The sequence below is a fragment of the Dipodomys spectabilis genome, unplaced genomic scaffold, assembly GCF_019054845.1.
Source record: "Dipodomys spectabilis isolate Male_0828 unplaced genomic scaffold, ASM1905484v1 ptg000092l, whole genome shotgun sequence".
NCBI lineage: Eukaryota > Metazoa > Chordata > Mammalia > Rodentia > Heteromyidae > Dipodomys > Dipodomys spectabilis.
This window is the reverse complement of record NW_024870769.1, coordinates 8485528-8504185: the sequence shown is the minus strand read 5'-3', so window position 1 is coordinate 8504185 and position 18658 is coordinate 8485528. Positions and strand designations below refer to the sequence as shown.

General features: G+C 37.0%; 1 protein-coding gene across 1 annotated transcript in view; it reads right to left on the bottom strand.

Moving 5' to 3' along the window:
- The window catches only part of Abca13 (ATP binding cassette subfamily A member 13), a 402123-nt gene that overhangs the window by 48539 nt on the left and 334926 nt on the right, over positions 1–18658 (bottom strand). Inside the window, exons 56-57 of the mRNA XM_042684933.1 lie at positions 14174–14324; positions 2208–2342 (exon numbers count right to left, since the gene is read on the bottom strand). Coding sequence (XP_042540867.1) covers positions 2208–2342; positions 14174–14324 — 286 coding nt within the window. The remainder of the gene's footprint in view (positions 1–2207; positions 2343–14173; positions 14325–18658) is intronic.

The window sequence follows — 18658 nt, the reverse complement described above, 5'->3', positions numbered from 1 at the left end:
CTTTCTCTCTCAATAAACTCCTAAGTACTTCCTATTTGAGACACTTTTGAGAGAAATCTTGCTGAACAGTATAATATATTTCTGTGTTTTTTTGCAGTCGGAGAGTATAAGCCACATTTTTCTTAAAAGCTTTGGATCATCAGATTTCCTCAAAGATAAAATGGAAGGGAAGTAGGGCAAGCAGAGAGCTGAGCAGGAAAATAAACACCTGGTCTTTTCTGCAAATCAAGTGATACATGTGTACTATTTGAAAAAGGTGAATAAAACATGGGATCTTGTATTGCTCAGGAAGAGGAATAGATGTATAATTTCAAATTTTCCTATTTTTGTACCTTAGTATCTGCTCTCAGTTTGAACAGCACCATCATCATAGTCAAAATACTTACTGTGGATTTATTATGCACAAGGTATTGGCAACATGCTTAATGTAGATTATTTCTTTTATTACTTTCAATGGTTCCTTAAGACAGACACAAGCATCAAAACCATTTCCAGACAAAGAAGAATCAGGCACACACAAAGTCATGCTGTGGAATTGCAGAAGCTCAAACAATTCCACCTAGTCCCTGGGGTCCCCATCTGACCCCAATCAAGTCCTGAGCGCCCATGTAGATTGAGAGGAGAGATATACAAAGAAAAGACATGGCCTCTTTGTCCACCTGAAGACTGAGGCTAGCACAGAGGTGATGGATGCACATATCTATAAGCCCCTCAGCAGAGCCTGCCTCTTCCTCCCAGGATAATGTCATTTGTAAATTACAGAATGGTATAAGCACTAATGTGGCCTATCAGATGCCAGAATATGAAAACGCACAATAGCATTGTACTTTGAGTTTCTCAATTACAAGGTTAGAGCAGGTAAAAGTACTCAGTTGAGTTTTTAATAGACAACAAGAAAAACTGACAGAATCCATTTTACCAGCATGGGCCCTCTGAAACCTCATTAATTCTCCTACTGAAATGTTCTTTTCATTTGATGAGCAAGAATGGAAAAAAATAATATGCTTTATTCCCTGTATATTTTGATACTTGTGGACTGTCTGCCAGGGTTCAGCCTTAGGGTGTAATTTAGTAATAAAAAAACATACACAACACTGGAGCTCATTACTTATTGTTTAATGGCATCATATGTATTAGAGCTATTTTTGAATGCCAGGGTATTGGCTCTTATATCACCTCCATTTAATGTTTTGATCCTGCAACATGGAATTGGATGCAGTTACTAGACAGATTACACATGCCTTGTCTCTTGGCCATGCTCCATCTTTTTGCTGGAACTCTTTCCTCCTTCCCCAAACTCATCCTGTGTTCATGTGTCAATCAACTTTCCATTACTGAAATAAGTCACCCAGATAATTAACTTATGAAGAGAAAACATTTATTTTTGTCTTATAGTTTTGGAGGTGTGAATTCAGGATTGGTTGGCCTTACTGCTTTGGGGAGTGTAGTAAGGCAGCCTAACATGACAAGAAGCTGTAATAGAAAAAAATATCACCTCATGCCAAGAAGCATAAAAGAAAAGAAAAGAAAAGAAAAAGTTCAAAAAAGGGGCCAGGGCCTTACTACGTACTTCAAGGGATATCCCCAATAACCTAAAAACCTCCCATTAGCAGGACTCTTAAAGATTCTACAACCTCCCATTTGAACCAGTGGCTAGGGACAGAAGTTTTAGTATATGAGCCTTTGGGGAAAACACAGCAATCTCTGAGCCCATCTTCATGATATACATGCAGGCATAAAAAAGGTATAAAAGCAACATAGAAATATATATATATATATATATATATATGTATATATATATATATATATACATACACATATATTATATATAGCATTTCAGATTACAGGTATACTTCAATATCCTCTCTGAATATCATTTTAATGTTAAAATTTCAAGAAAATTTTAATCTGACAAATAGAAGTGAATCTACCAAAAGAAAAATATCTCGTGTGTGTGTGTGTGTGTGTGTGTGTGTGTGTGTGTGTGTAGGGGGTGGGTGGGTGTGAAATTCCAGTGACATTTTACATTCTGGTTGAAAAATGTTGACTTAGTCCAGACAATTTATTAGTTCATAGCATTAGTGTTTACAAGTTTTGAAGTGAATTCTGAGAAAAACTGCAATGGTTTAAAATAAGTGTATAGGTACACATGCAAAGTGTATCTTCTCTTAAGACACTAACACATTGCTGGTCTTTCCACTACTTACCAATAAAAGAATGTCAGGTTTCCCAACCAGGGCCAGGGCTGTGGACAGCTTCCGCTTGGTTCCTCCACTATAGGTGGCTACGAGTTTGTCTGCATGAGCTTCGAGGTGTAAGCGCCTCACGAGGTCTGCAGCCACCTAAAACAGAGGAGCTGTCTATGAGCACACAGCCAAACTCAGCCCTGACTTCTTCTTCTCCCCTGTTCCATCCGCCCCCATCACTCCTCTCACCTCCCACAGATAGTCAAAAACATCTCTGGTCTCTTCCCCTTCATGATATTGGGAGCAACTGAGAAAGAACAAAAGTGAGTGTCCTGTGCCTGGAGACCTCTGATTGTGACCAGAAGTCAGGATTGAAGCGCAGAAAGCAGGTATGTGGGTAAGAAACATGACAACGAGACTGGGCCCAGATAACAATCACAGTATGGTGAGCAGAAGGAAATCAGGAAATGAAAGTGAACAGAATAGAAATGAAGCCAACACAATAAAGTGCCAAAACTTCAAGGGAGGAAAGGCGTGAAAAAGGGAAATTGGAAGTATGAGTACAAACAAAGAAATATCCCTTTTGCATAAAGACACTGTTAATAGAGCTTGCACAATCAGAATTCAGCTTATGAAGTAACTGAATGTATGACAGAATGGGAAAGTGCTTTTTTATTTTTTCTTTTTAAAAAATTTCTTTTTCTCCTTATGTTTTTTGTAGTTTTGTTGGACTTTTGTTGTTGTTTTGGTTTGGTTTTTTTTTTGTTTTGTTGTTTTGTTTGGTTTGTTGCTGATCATCAGCTGCAGACAGAGAACTGTTCTATTAAGCCATGAATAGGGTAACTTCATTCACAAAATCTCCCACTCTCAGCCACAGGGGACATCTGAGTCCATCAAATCCTCTGACTCACAGCCTCTCCTACCCATTATCCCTTCCAACCTGCCATCTTTTCACCCACCATTGAGACCCCAGCTCCTTTCTTTCCTTCCTTCTCTTAGCATAAATCATGGTCACCACTTCTAGGTACCAGATGTGTTTATACATCAGGGCCATTGACATGCTTCAATGTAATTTGTATCTCATTATCGCCTATCTACTTAGAGTTCTGTGTGAAACACTCACATGAGGAAATGTCTTTGTTTCTAAATCTTGGCACAATTTAATACTTTTCACAGTTATTTATCTCTGTGAACACAGTAGTATTAATTAAGCTATAAATGTATATTTATTTTTTAGACATTATGAATCTGGCCAAGATTTAGGTTGGAGGTACAGGTCAAATGGTAAATGCAAATCCCTGAGTTGAAACCGCAGTACTGCTAAAAAAAAATTAAACTTTAGAAAGACACTGTATGAACAGGAGGATGAATTCATAATTAAAATCTTAAGAGCTAAATAAGAGCTAAATAAAACATAGCTATAAATTAATGTACATATTTGGATAACTATATAAAATTTAAAATAATAAGGATGATTTCATTTATTAAGAATCTCTGTAACACTAGAAGAATACATATTTTTCCATGAAACTATTTCAATATGGATTCTTTATTTTTCCAGCCTCTAAGTCATTTGGAAAGTAAGAAGGAAGCTCACAGGACTGGTCTTGTGACCAAAGGGTATAGGTGAAGGAAACATGGACTTCAAGGACCAAAAGAGACATGAAGATGTGAAGTTGAACCCCTGCTCTCTACCTAGAAAAGCCATCTCATGACCCAATCCTTTTGTGCTTATTGGAAATAGTCACATCCTTCCTTGAAGATTATTTTACGTGAACTACCTTTACCTGGCTCTATTATAACTACTTATTTTGGTTAAAATTGGTTGAATATCTAAATTAAATTTAGATTAAATTAAATATCTACGTTAAATTTAAAAATGAAAGTGTGTTATGCATATAAGCAAACAAGTACAAATACTAATGATAATATTACATGAATGAAAATATAGCATGCCTGACAATGAAGAAATTAGATGGTAGAGGCATTAGATTCACAAAGCTTTTCCACAGAGAAGACTATCAATAAGTGTAATAGTACATTAAAAACAACAACAACAAAGAAAAACCTCTTAGCTCCATATCTTAGAGTTCATTTTGCTTAGTGTCATCTTATACAATTGCTATTGAGCTATTCTGCTCATCTGCTTTTTAGACATATACTAATTATTGCAACTAAGGGAAACCATGGGACCTATGTTTCATTAGGTTTGGCTTACTTCACTTAATATGATTTTTTTTCCCAAGTTGGTCCATTTGACTTTTGTTTCCTTTGTATGTCCTTCCCCCTACGGAATATCCCCCGTTGTAACTGCATTTGATTATGGTCCCCTGGTATTGTATATAGTTTTATGTGAATTGGGAAATTAAAGGGGAACAAAAAAATGGTGAGGGGACAAAGGGGAACCAATGTCACAGCAACATACACAAGATAATATGTAGGAAATGATTTGTACAACTTGGGGGGGGGGAGAGGGAAAGTAGGAGGAAATGAGGGAAGGGTTACAAGTTTGACAAGAAATGTATTTATTACCTAACTTATGTAACCCCTCTGTACATCACCTTGACAGCAGAAAAAGAGTCATAGTAGCCTGGATGAAGATGAAAGATAGAAGAAGTGACCAAGGAAGGTGTCTCAGAGAAAGAGGCCTTTATCCCAAAAAAGAGACCTAGGAATAATGATAGGAAGTATTGGAAATCAATTCCCTTTTTAAAAACTAAGTTTTTTTATTGTGAAAATAGTGTAGAGGGGTTACAATCACACGAGCAAGATCATGAGTACATTTCTTATCAAGCATTGCTGCCTCCTAATTTGTTTTTTCCCCTACCATCCCTTCCCTCCCACCTACACAACTACACCCCCCCCCACCCCTCGCCTAAATTGTAAAGTTCGTTTTTTCGACATAGCATCTTGTACATTTCATTGTTGCAATGGGTCCACCTGTATCCCTATTTAAACAATTTGTTTTTTCCCTTCTGCTCCCCAAATTATACCAACATCAAATACAGTGAAAACAGAGGTTGTACCATGGGAGAGGACATACAAAGCAACAAAAAATCATGTGGTACCTTATGAATATGTTAGAAACAGTAGCAAGAAAGAAAAAACCACTTGTGTCGTTATCTTGGGGATCATTTTGCTTAACATCATCTTATCTGACCTTTTCTGCTTGACTCAGATATATACTAGTTTTTGTAAATAAGAGAAACCATGGGACCTATGTTTCTTTGGGCCTGGCTTACTTTTTATAGTATATATTTTTATTGCAAATATACTGTACAGAGGGGTTGCATTTACATGAGTAAGGTAATGAGTCCATTTCCTATCAAGCATTGTTACCCCCTCCTTTGTTTTTCCCCTCCCATCCCTTCCCTCCCCACTTGCCCCACTTCTCTCCCCCTCCACAAAGTTGAAAAGCTCGTTTTTAACATATTATCTTGTACATCTCTTTGTTACAATGGGTCAACCTGTATCCTTGTTTCAGCATTTTGTTATTTCCTTTCCCCTCCTCAAATTAGAAGAATGAATATATGAGATGCAGGGCACAGTATCAAATACAGTGTCAACAGGGGTTATACCATGGGGGAAGAACATACAAAAAAAAACAAAAATATCACATAGTACATTATAAGTACATTAAAAACAACAGCAACAAAGATTAAAAAAAAACTCTTGTGTCCCTATCTTGGGGTTCATTTTGCTTAGAATCATCTTATATGAAATCTAATAATAACAAATGCTAGAGGGGATGTGGCCAGAAGGGAACCCTACTGCATTGTTGGTGGGAGTGTAAACTTGTTCAAACACTTTAGAAAGCAGTATGGAAGTTCCTCAAAAGACTCCACATGGAGCTCCCCTATGACCCAGCACTATGCCCACTTTTGGGCATTTACCCCAACGATCACAAACAAGGCCATACTAAAGCTACCAGCACAATTATATTTATTGCAGCATTATTCACCATAGCTAAGATATGGAACCAACCCAGATGCCCTCAGTAGATGAATGGATCAGGAAAATGTGATATATATATATATATATATATATATATATATATATATACACAATGGAATTCAATGCCTCCATCAGAACGAATGACATTGCCCCATTTGTTAGGAAATAGAAAGACTTGGAAAAAAATTATATCAAGTGAAGTAAGCCAGCTCCTAAGAAACAGGTTCCATGGTTACTTTATTTGCAATAACTAGTCTATATCTAGGATCATCTTACTAGACAAAGAGAAAAGGTAACCAATTCCTTTGAGGGGGAAACAAATATTAAAGGAACTAAGATTAACAAAAGTAACTCATTACAGCTGAATGTAATCAGTTCTTTTCAATCACTATTCTCTGGGATTGGTTTCTCCTCAATGTCCATGTTTCTTAGAAATATTTTAATATTTTTAAATAAAGTGTATTCTAAACAAAAAGCAAATGGGGAAAATAAGATTTGATATTATTTTAGACTTATAAAACTTATTTTTAAAATGAAATATAATGTATGTCTTTTTTTTTTTTTTTTTTGGGGTCCGGTTGTGGGGCCTGAACTCTGGGCCTGGGTGCTGTACCTCAGCTCTTCAGCTCAAGGCTAGCAAGCTACCACTTGAGCCACAGCGCCACTTCTGGCTTTTTTCTTTTTGCTTATGTGGTGCTGAGGAATTGAACCCAGGGCCTCAGGCATGCAAGGCAATCGCTCTACCACTGAGCCAACTTCCCAGCCCTAATGTATGTCTTTTTGAATGTTTTATTTTTCTCTCATGCAATTTTACTCAAAGACTAGCAATAAGCTAATAAAGAAAACAACAGAATTAACATAACAATAAAAACACCTGATTCTTTAGAAACATGTTACAGAATAATACATTTAAATACATTTGGGGAAACATTATTACTTATTTTTACAAAACCGGGATACATGTGTTTTCCAATTTCACAAAAGGTTGAATGGTATGGCCTGCAAATCCTGTGTTTTCCATAGGGATGATTCCAGAATGAACAGGAACAAATGTGCAGGTTTTATCTAGTGCCCTCTGAATGTCACATTCTCAGAAAATAACTGAGAATGGCCTAATAAGATGTATTTTGTTGTTGTCTTTTCTGCGCTCCACAAAACTATGAAAATAATGACAAATGTGACATCCTAGAAATCCACAAATGTCATAAGTTGTAAAATCTCTAGTGTTCTCCCAGAACAACAAAATGTCATAAGCTACAGAATCTCTTATTTTTATTTCAGGAAGCTTTATAAATTGCACCTCACTGGAAACAATGTATTGGAATTCATTTATTATTCTATCTCCTGGGATGTATCACATTTGGTATGAAGTAAGACCTGTAGAAATTTCACTGGAATTCCATTGTGTATATGTACCACATTTTCTTGATCAATTCATCTACTGAGGGGCATCTGGGTTGCTTCCATATCTTAGCTATGGTAAATAATGCTGCAATAAACACAGTTGGGCTGGTAGCTTTAGTATGGTCTTGTTTATGATCATTTGGGTAAATGCCCAAAAGTGGGATTGCTGGATCATAGGGGAGCTTTATGTGGAGTCTTTTGAGGAAACTCCATACTACTTTCCAAAGTGGTTGAACAAGTTTACACTCCCACCAACAATGCAGTAGGGTTCCCTTCTGTCCACATCCCCTCCAGCATCTGTTGTTATTAGAGTTCTTGATTATAGCCATTCTAACTGGGGTGAGTTGGAATCTCAATGTAGTTTTGAGTTGCATTTCTTTTATGGCTAGGGAGGTTGAGCATTTCTTCATGTGTCTATTGGCCATGTGTCTATTGGTCTATTCCTCTTCATAGAAGTTTGTCTTTAAGTCTTTAGCCCACCTATTTATTGGGCAGTTGTTTCTTTGAGGATTTGTCAGAAAGAATGACATTGCTCCATTTGTTAGGAAATGGAAAGACTTGGAAAAGATGATACTAACTGAAGTAAGCCAGGCCCAAAGAAACATAGGCCCCATGGTTTCCCTTATTTGTAAGAACTAGTATATGTCTGAGACAAGCAGAAAAGGTCAGATATGTTGATGTTAGGTGAAATGAAACCCAAGATAAGTATTCAAATTTTTTTTTTTTTACTTTCATGCGATTGTTTCTTTTTTTTGGGGGGGGGGGTCTGGTTGTGGTGTCTGAACTCTGGGCCTGGGCGCTGTCCCTCAGCTCTTCAGCTCAAGGCTAGCAAGCTACCACTTGAGCCATAGCACCACTTCCAGCTTTTTTTTCTGCTTATGTGGTGCTGAGGAATCGAACCTAAGACCTCATGCATGCAAGGCAAGTGCTCTACCACTGAGCCACCTTCTCAGCCCCATCATGTGATTGTTTCTAACATATTTATAAGATGATTTCTTTGTTGCTTTGTATGTCCCTCCCCCACGATATAACCCCTGCTTTCACTGTATTTGATGTTGGTATAATTTGTGGAGGGGAAGGGAAAAACCAAATCGTTTAAATAGGGATACAGGTGGACCCATTGCAACAATGAGATGTAGAAGTCGTTATGGTGAAAAACAAACTTTACAACTTCAGCGGGGGCAGAGGAAGGAGGGGATATGGAGGAGATATGGGGGGATATGGGGGGAAGGGGGGATAGGAGGGGAATATAGGGGGGAATATGGGGGGTTGGGATATGGGAATGGATAGGAAGGGGAAACAAAGGAAGAAGTAGCAATGCTTAATAAGAAATGTACTCATTATCTTGCCCATGTAATTTTAACTCTTCTGTACGGTATTCTCATAATAAAAAATTTAAAAAAAAACAAATTTCACTGGAGCCTAAATAGATCATTCAAAAAGATATCAATGCACCCTTTGGCTTCCAAACCCAAAAATTTCCATTTGTGTATATGATGGCCATACCAGTGGTTTCTGAGAGATTAAAGATCAAAAGAAGGCCAAGAATATGGGGTAGAAATGCTTCACTTCTGGCTTTTTCTCAGGCACCAACCTCCTCACTATTATTCTCCTTGTCTCATAACTTCTAGCTCCTTGTAAATCTCACTTGGAATGGAAAAAAATTCAGCCAAAAGTCATGCCTTCAGAGAAGATATTAGGAAATAACACACAGTAGTGTTTATTGTTTTATGAACAAAAATAATATAGGTAAGGAATCTACTTCTTCAGTCTCAGGCAAAACTAAAATGCAGAAATTGCTAGCATTCATCTCAATTAGAAATGTAGTTTGTTTTTTTTTGGGGGGGGGTTGTAACACCAACCACGAAGTTATCAACCCCTTCTTACATTTTTTCAGCTTCTCAGACTATGTGGGCCTGCCTTCTTGAACCATTTGACTATTAGGCCAATTGATTTCAGGCTCAAGTGTGTACCCTGTGTACAAAGCAGTTTGAACAATGAGAATATTGGAACTAATTATGCCAACCTATGGAACCTAAATTCAAGCTAAAAATGGAGGCAAGTTTTTCCCCTCAGTTAAAGTTTGGAGGTTTGCAAGAGGGAATGACATTAACTATCAACATAATAGTTCAACAAGATGGGACACAAATAGACTGGGAGCCGGGAGCATGGGTATAGCTCAGCACAGGCTTGAGTTTTAATGATGAGAAAGAAGGGGTGCCTAAGAGGCTAACACAGGAAGGACTTTCCAGAAGGAAAGGAAGTTTGTTCTTGTACAAACTACAAGAACATGAGGTAACTGAGTGTATTCATCATGAAAAGATGGGAGCCTGGAGAACAGATCCCACATGAGCAGAGTATGGGTGACAAAAAAAAAAAAAAACAACTTTCTGACATCTATTTACATACTATGTGGCTCAGACATGTGTGCCCAGGCTCAACTTGAGCCAAATGGAAGGTAAATCACTCAAAATGGCTGTGTTAGAGGACCCACGTAATACTCCATAATGGCTTCCACTTCTTGGCTACTCTAAGGACTTATGAAGTATGACTGAGATGTAGATGGCAGAGGGAATTAAGTGTCAAGGCAGCACTTTGAAGCATGATAATGTACCTGAATTTAGTTTATCTGATTTCAAATAAAGCTGTCACATACCAGTCATGTGACTTAGGTAAGTCATTTAAAGGCACTGGATTTCAATTTGCCCATTTAGAAAGCTAATACTACGCCTCTTATCTACTTCATATGGTACCTATAAAACACTAGAGCATAGCTTGGGAAAGAATGGATGTTGAAAGATTGTCATGCACCACTTAAAAAAGGTATGCTTTTAAAGACAGTTACAATAGTAGAACAAGGGAACGAAGCAGAAATAGAGACAGGAACAGAAGAGTGTGATCTAGAAACCATGAAAGAGATTGCAGTAGAAGCAAGGAGTACTATAGATACAGAGAAGAGGAAGGTCATGAAGCTGAGAAAGAAGAACATCACCAGGAAGATCAAGAAGTAAAGATAGAAGGAGGAGGAGGAAGAGCAGAAGGAGGAGGTGGAGGAAGAGGAGGAGGAGGAAAAGGAGGAGGAGGAGGAGGAAGAGGAGAGATTCACCGAGCTCAGAGAGAAAAGAAAGTCAAAGCAAAAACAAAGAAAAATATAGAAACCAAGAAAGTAGGAGTTCATACAGGAAAGAAAATGCTGAGAGTAAGAAAAGAATGTACTCTAAAAATTGTGAATAATAACATGAAAAAAGCTGATAGAGATCAAAGTTCATTATCAAAAAGAAAACAGAGCAGTAAGAACAATGAATTAAAGTCCTCTGCACTGAAAAATACGGAGGATGAAAAGACAAGACTCTCAGTGGAAAAAGAAAACCAAAAATCAAAGGGTCAAGAAAATGACCATATACATAATAAAAAATTAAAAAAATTGATCATGAATCAAGTCCTGGAACAGATGAAGACAAAGTGGATGAATGAGTTGTATAAATTTACTGTCTCAAATTTTAAGTTTTAGAGACTTGATGAATACCTTTTATATTGTTTTCATTGTTTGAGTTGTTTTCTGTTTTTCTTTATTTTTTGATGTGTACTTCATTGAGCTGATCTTTTGATAATTTGCAACCTGGATAATTTGTGCTGCTAATGTTTCAATAAACTTGAAATGAGAAAAAAAAAGTATGCTTTTGCCAGATACTGGTGGCTCATGCATGTAATCCTAGCTACTGGGGAGGCTGAGATCTGAGAATCACGGTTCATTGCCAGCCCAGTCAGGAAAGTCCATGAGATTCTTATCTCCAATAAACCACCAGAAAAAGCGGAAGTGGTGCTGTGGCTGAAGTGGTAGAGCACTAGTTTTGAGCTGAAGAGCTGATGGACAGTGCCCAGGCCCAGAGTTCAAGCCCTACAACTGACCAAAAAAAGTATGCTTTTGGTACAAAATTCAAAAGTGTACACCTTCTCAAACCAAAACAATAGAGGTCATTCACTAGATATTGTCTTATAAATTGGGGTAGATTTTATTAAAATGAGTCAACACAGCACAATAAGTACACAAACCAATAATATAGTCATTTATTACTAGGTCTTATATAGTAGTATGGATTGCACCTCACTATATGAGCTACTTTTTTATTCAGCTGATAGCACAAGTTTGCTTGCACGAGCATCACTACAGTCATGTAAAAGTGTGTGGGGGTACCCCCCCATACTGTGATGATTACAATATCCTTAGGCTATGAAGATTTCTCAATTTTGTTAAAATTGTCAGGATCACCATTATGTATGTTGTCCTAGCTGAAGTGTAGTATCATTATGTATGATGGTATTATACATGATGGTTTTAGACAATTATTTTCTGTTTTATTAAATAATAATTCTGATTACTTTGTGATAAGCATCTTAAAACATACACACATTTGATGTGCATTTCAAATATTCACAGAATTTATAGAGAGGGAAATTTGCTAAGAATGGGGCTTATCTCCTTCTGAAACAGATTGAGATGTGTTTTTTTATCTATTAGAGACCTCCTTTCAATGGATGAATGGCTTAAGAAAATGTGATATTGATTATATGGATTGATATAGATATGGATGTTACAGAGACAGACAGACATCTGTCTAGATACATACATACATACATAGAAAGGAATTTTACAAAACCAGTAGGAAGAATAATATTTTGTCATTTGTAGGGAAATGGGTGAAGGATGAACCTGGAAAAATAATCACATTATGTGAAGAAAATCAGACACAGAAAAAGGACACATATTTTCTCTCATATGTAGAAGTCAGATCTAAATTATAAATAGTTACAAAAATATTTACAGGATCCTCTATATACACATATTAACTTAATGTGATATATATGTATATAGTCACACCCTCACATCTTGACTTATATAAACAGATTTACTTAAGTATATGCAGGCAAGATTCCAGTGGTGTAACTCCCTTTACACAACTAACCCACAGTTTAATAAAATGAATACCAGAAAGTTGGAACTTGTGGTGTCTGGGGGGGTTGGGGGTGAGGAGATGGTGAGGTCAACAGGCGGGGAGCAGACAAACAGAGATAGAAAGGGTAGGGGGATGCAGCCATAATAACCCAGGTGTATATGTGAAAACAACACCAGGAAAATTGCGGGGATGAGTGGTGTTAGGAGGGAAGGGAGCGAAGGAAAAAAGGGTGACACGGATCAAGATGCATTCTATTCACCAACTGGCATGTTGAATTGAATCCCATTTGTACACTTACTTAAAGACATTTTAAAAATTAAGAAAAATAAATCTCTGAGTAAGCAAGCAGCAAAAGTTCTGCAAAATCATTTGCAGTTTTATGAAAGAAATAAAGCCAGTTTCTAATTGCTAAGTAAATTCCCCATGGAGAAGTTCAGAAATACAATCCTGTATGACAGCAGAGTATCAGGAGGCAATTGCCCTAGATGACAGGAAACAATAAGCATTACTGTATTACGGTCAGCTTTTCCATAGGCACATCCACACACACACACACACACACACACACACACACACACACACACACACACACACAACAGAGGGGCTACTTACAGCTTTATCAAGCATCTGCTGCTCTCATTAAAGCTAACAAGGGGAAGCTGGCAGATAAAACACCTATTAACACAGAGCCCGCCATTAGTACTGGCTTCCCAGAACCATTTAACTGCAATAAGAGTCTCTTGTGGAGCAGTCAGTTATCTGTGCTTTGTTAAGACAGGATACAGGGTCTGAACAAGGAGGAGGTAGAGCTTCTGTTGTAATTTCACTTGAAATTGCAGAGCATAAATGAGAAACAAGAGTTTGAAGTATGACCAGAAGAGCACAGAGAATGACTTTCCATGGGCTGTTGAAGGCAATGGCTATTAGTTTTGTCTCTTGTGACTCCTAGGAAGTTCTGTCTCCTACAGGTTCTGCTTGAAAATACATCACATAATCCACATTTCTCTGCTTCTTGCTTAGAATCCAGAACTCCAGGAAGCATCTCAGACAAAGAGATGGTAAAAGCCCATCTTCAGCATGTGTCTTTTGGCAGTTCCCAATGGGGAATGTTTTCTGAGCTCTCTAACAAGGTTGTTATTTTGCTTTTCTGATTATGGATTGCATTAAGGGTAGTGGCAGTTTACTTTTGCATCTTGGTTCCTTCTGCTTCTCCATTTGCTCTCATACGGCGAAGTGAGGGAGCTTGGAGTTCCTAAGTTCATATTATTCCTTCATTCTCCTGAGGATACTCAGAAAAGGAGCCTCTGACAGGAATCTGTCAGCCCACTCACCAGGAAGCCATCCATTCCAATAACTCCCCAATTCCACACATGCTCTGTGGCCCCTCCTCTCCCCTGCAAGCCTAGTAAAGATATTTGTTCATGACTCTAAACTCACAGTTCAATGCATGCAAAATGATGCTATTTGAATTTAATACCTTCCACATGATATCCTCACCAAAACATGCTTTACATATATAATGGCTATAGGACACACACACTTTTAACATGAGAAAATGTCTTCCTGTAAAGTTTATCAGCTACTATGACTCCTATTTTCAGGAGGAAGAGTGCTACCTGGGGACAGATCTGTAGGCCTTGCATTCTTTTCTTCAGGTAAACCAAGGACACTTACCTCCAGGCTGCACTGCTTTGGAATCCCGCGTAAACTGCAGTAGTAATGGAGATGTTCCCAACCGGTCAAGAGGTCATCCAAAGCATCTTGCTGTGGACAGTAGCCAATGAGGACACCCACCTCTCCCGCAGAAGACAGATCGACCTCATCTCTGTGAAGACAAGCAGAGCAGGCTGAGAACAGACTTCCATCGCATAAATTAGTCTTGTCAATTAAAAAGTCCATTGCAATTTATTTAATATAATTATTTCACATTTCACAAATAGGTTCCATGCTTCCTCCCAAGAATTTGTCAAGAATTTGTCCTCAACCCAGAGTCCCTTTCTTTTCATTCACCCTGATGGTACATATGCCTCATCACCTGGTTGGTTCAGTGTTAATGCTTCAAATGTGTGTGTGTGTGTGTGTGTGTGTGTGTGTGTGTGTGTGTAAATTGACATTCTCATATACAAAATCATTTTTCTCAGTTTTTTTTCTTTTGCAGGGAGATTTAACAAAACAAAACAAGAACAAGAACAAAAACTTCTGGCTCCCAGTCGCAACCCACATACCCAGCAGAACAAACTTAGTTCTTAAACCAGGGGCTTGGAGTTAATATCAGTAACTCCATGATACTTTGGTGGTTAATATAATATATAGAATATAGCATAGCAACATCACATAATATAATGTGTATTTAAAGCACAGAGCTTCACAGTTAGCAAATTATGTGTGCTTAATAAATTGTATCACAAACAGGCATTAATCATGGCCCAGGTCTATAATCACAGCTACAAAGAAGTCTAAAATGTGAGGACTGCAGTTTGGATTCATCTCAGGCAGACAAATCCATAAGAATTTCTCCTTCAAATAAACAGGAAAAAGCAAAACCTAGACATGTGAGTCAAGTGGTAGAGTCCCAGTTGCCAGTGAAAAAGCTAAGCAAGAGTACCAAGCTCTGAGTTCAAGTCCTAGTACAGGAAAGAAAAAGAACGAAGAAGAAAGAAAGAAAGAAAGAAAGAAAGAAAGAAAGAAAGAAAGAAAGAAAGAAAGAAAGAAAGAAAGAAAGAAAGAAAGAAAGAAAGAAAGAAAGAGAAAGGAAGGAAGGAAGGAAGGACGGAACGAAGGAAGAAAGAAAGGAAGGAAGGAAGAAAGAAAGAAAGAAAGAAAGAAAGAAAGAAAGAAAGAAAGAAAGAAAGAAAGAAAGAAAGAAAAGAAGAAAGAAAGAAAGAAGGGAGGGAGGGAGGGAGGGAGGGAGCAAGAGATAGAGAGAAAAGAGAAGGAAAGAAGGGAGAAAGGGACAGAGGGAAATAAGAAAGAGAAAAGGAGCTACAATAGTTGTTATTTTTCCTAACAAAACAATTTATGAAAAACTAATGTAACAATTCTTAAGACAATAACTTGGTTTCAGGTTATTTTGAAGATTAAATATTGTTATGATAATTAATCTCTCACTGACAATATGGAAAAGAACAGAAGAAAAACTAATGAGTACGATTCTCGGTGGTTTCTACCATTAAAGTTCAGTGTTAATCTCTCAAGTGGTCATGCTATACAGATAGAGCAAGGATTTACACTAAATCAAACTGATTCAAAGAAAAAAAAAAACTATGGTTTCATTTCACATTTAATTTTTTTTCTTTTTTTTTCCTTTTTTTAATTGTGAAAATACTGTACAGAGGGGTTATAATTACATGGGCAAGATAATGAGTACATTTCTTATCAAGCATTGTAGCCTCCTCCTTTGTTTCCCCTTCCCATTCCTTCCCATCCTCCCCCCGCCCCCCCAGTCATCCCACTCCCCCCATCTCACCCCCCTCCCCCACACCAAAGTTGTAAAGTTTGTTTTCGACATTAACGACTTGTACATTTCATTGTTACAATGGGTCCACCTGTATCCCTATTTAAACACATTTAATGTTAATACATACTCACCTGAGAAAATTCAAAACTATCCAAATATGAACAAATTTAAAATTTTGATTATTTTCTCACTATTGTTTGCAGACATTTTATATGGATAAAACCACTTTGACCATGAAGATTCTTTTTTTGTAATTGTGAAAATACTGTACAGAGGGGTTACAATTACATGGACAAGATGAGTACATTTCTTATCAAGCATTGTAGCCTCCTCCTTTGTTTCCCCTTCCCATCCCTTCCTATCCTCCCCCCACCCCCCATCCAATCCTGCCTTCCCACCATGAAGATTCTTAAGGACACTTCAGGAAGGAAATTTCTTATTCCTACATAGAAAATAATAGTTTAAAAATGATGATAAATATTGACTCCTACAGATAATTATTGGTATTTGTTTTGAAAACCTCTAAGTATTAGTATTACCTTCACCCAAAACAGAAATGTGTACATGGATATAAGCAAAATACAAAATAAAAAATTCCTTCATGTAAATTTTTAAGTTCTCCACTGCTTAGTACAAGAAGATACGCAAGCTACATGTATAGAAAATATACTCAATAAAGTAATAGAAAGTTTCCTGACTAATGGTTCCTGACTTGGTTATCCAAGTACAGAGGGGTCCTCAAACACTTCTCCATGTCACATACAAGTGAGACATAAAAGTATAGAGCCCAAGTAAGAACAGTAAAAACTGCAAGAGAAAAGTACCAAGTCACGTGTAAAGTCAAATCCATCAGAATAACAGTAGATGTCTTTCCACAGACACTCTAAAAGCCAAGAGAGAATCTGGAGAGAAAAATAATTGCCAATTTAGATTACTGAAACTAATAAAACTACTCTTCATAAGTGAAGGACAAATACCTTTCAAACTAAAGAATTCATGACCACTAAAGCTAGCACTGAGAAGATACTTAAAGATCTTTTACACAGAAGAGTAAATAAAACAAGAACACAAGAAAAGATAAAATTTACCTGAGGAGCACCTTAAGCAGATGAGAATTTGGAAAGAATCAAACAATACAAAGAGAGTAAAATAAAAGAGATCACTACATACCCTTAAATAATAACTCAAATGCTACTTACCTCAGTTTTCTAATTAAAAGATGCAAATAGGTAGACTAGGTTCAAAATAATAAAGACTTAACCATGTTTTTTTGTTGCTGTTGTTTATTTTCTTTCTTTTTGTTGTATACAAGAAACATCTTAAACTGGAATCCACACTTACAGACTCCAAGTAAAAGTATTGAAAATATATATTCCAGATAAAAGAAGCCAAATACCCATATTTCAAAGCAAAATTAATCAGAAGAGACAAAATGTTACTAAATAAGAGACTATAGCAATTGTATATGTAATAGCACCCAATGTCAATGTGCCTAATTTTACAAAACAAAGAGTACTAGTCATAAAAGTATAGATAGATACCAACACAGCAATTCAGGGTGTGACTTCAATTCCACAACCTCACTAGTGGAATAAGTCATCAAGACACTTCAGAATTAAATGATATTATAAATCAAATAGACTTAATAGCCATCTACAAAATACTCCATTCAAAGTCTGTATAATACAGCTCATGGAACTTTCTTTAAAATAAATCATATTTGAGGACATGAAGCAAGTCTTAACAAATAAAAAAAAGATAAATTAACCTTGTATGTTTTATCAGACCACAATGATATAAAACTATAAATCAACAGCAAGAGACAGTACCCTACTCTTCCTTAGCCAGTGAGTCATTGAAGAAATAACAGACAAAATAAAACTTAATCCTAGAAGGAAATGAAAATTGAAACACAGCAAACCAGAATCTATGAAATACAAACAAAGTGGCTCTAAGAGTGAAGTTTATTACTATTTATGACTACATTTAAAAAATCAGAAATCTGGGGCTGGGAAGGTGGCTCAGTGGTAGAGTGCTTGCCTTGCATGCCTGAGGCCCTGGGTTCAATTCCTCAGCACCACATAATCAGTGCTAGCCTTGAGCTGAAGAGCTGAGGGACAACACTCAGGCCCCATGACTGACAAAAAAAAGTGATATGTGTGTGTGTGTATATCTATAATGTGTGTGTGTGTGTGTGTGTGTGTGTGTGTGTGTGTGTGTGTGTGTGTGTGTGTGTGTAGGGAGAGAAGAGGCGATACTGTTCAAAAATAATGTACTCATTACCTGACTAATATAACCGCAATCCCTCTGTACACATCAACTTCACAATATCAATAAAAATATTTTTTAAAAAGAAATAAACCAGTCTTACAAATACAAGGTTTCCCTCATTTGTGACAATTAGAGGGAATCAAATCAAAGCAAAACAAATCAAGTAATTAAAGATTAATGGGGGCTACTAATGAAGGCAAAATGGAAGATAAAAAGGAAAGAGGATAGAGGGGACAAAGAACAAGTAAACCAAGAGAATGAAAAAGACCAAACTATATTCTGTTAACGGAGTATCATGACTATGCCACTGACTATTCACATTTCAGTATAGGACAACAAAAATTGACTGAGTAAATGTAAAGACTGAATTAGGCAAAGAGTCAGATGTATATTGCAGGAAAACTAATGACAAATGTTGATACACAGAGAGA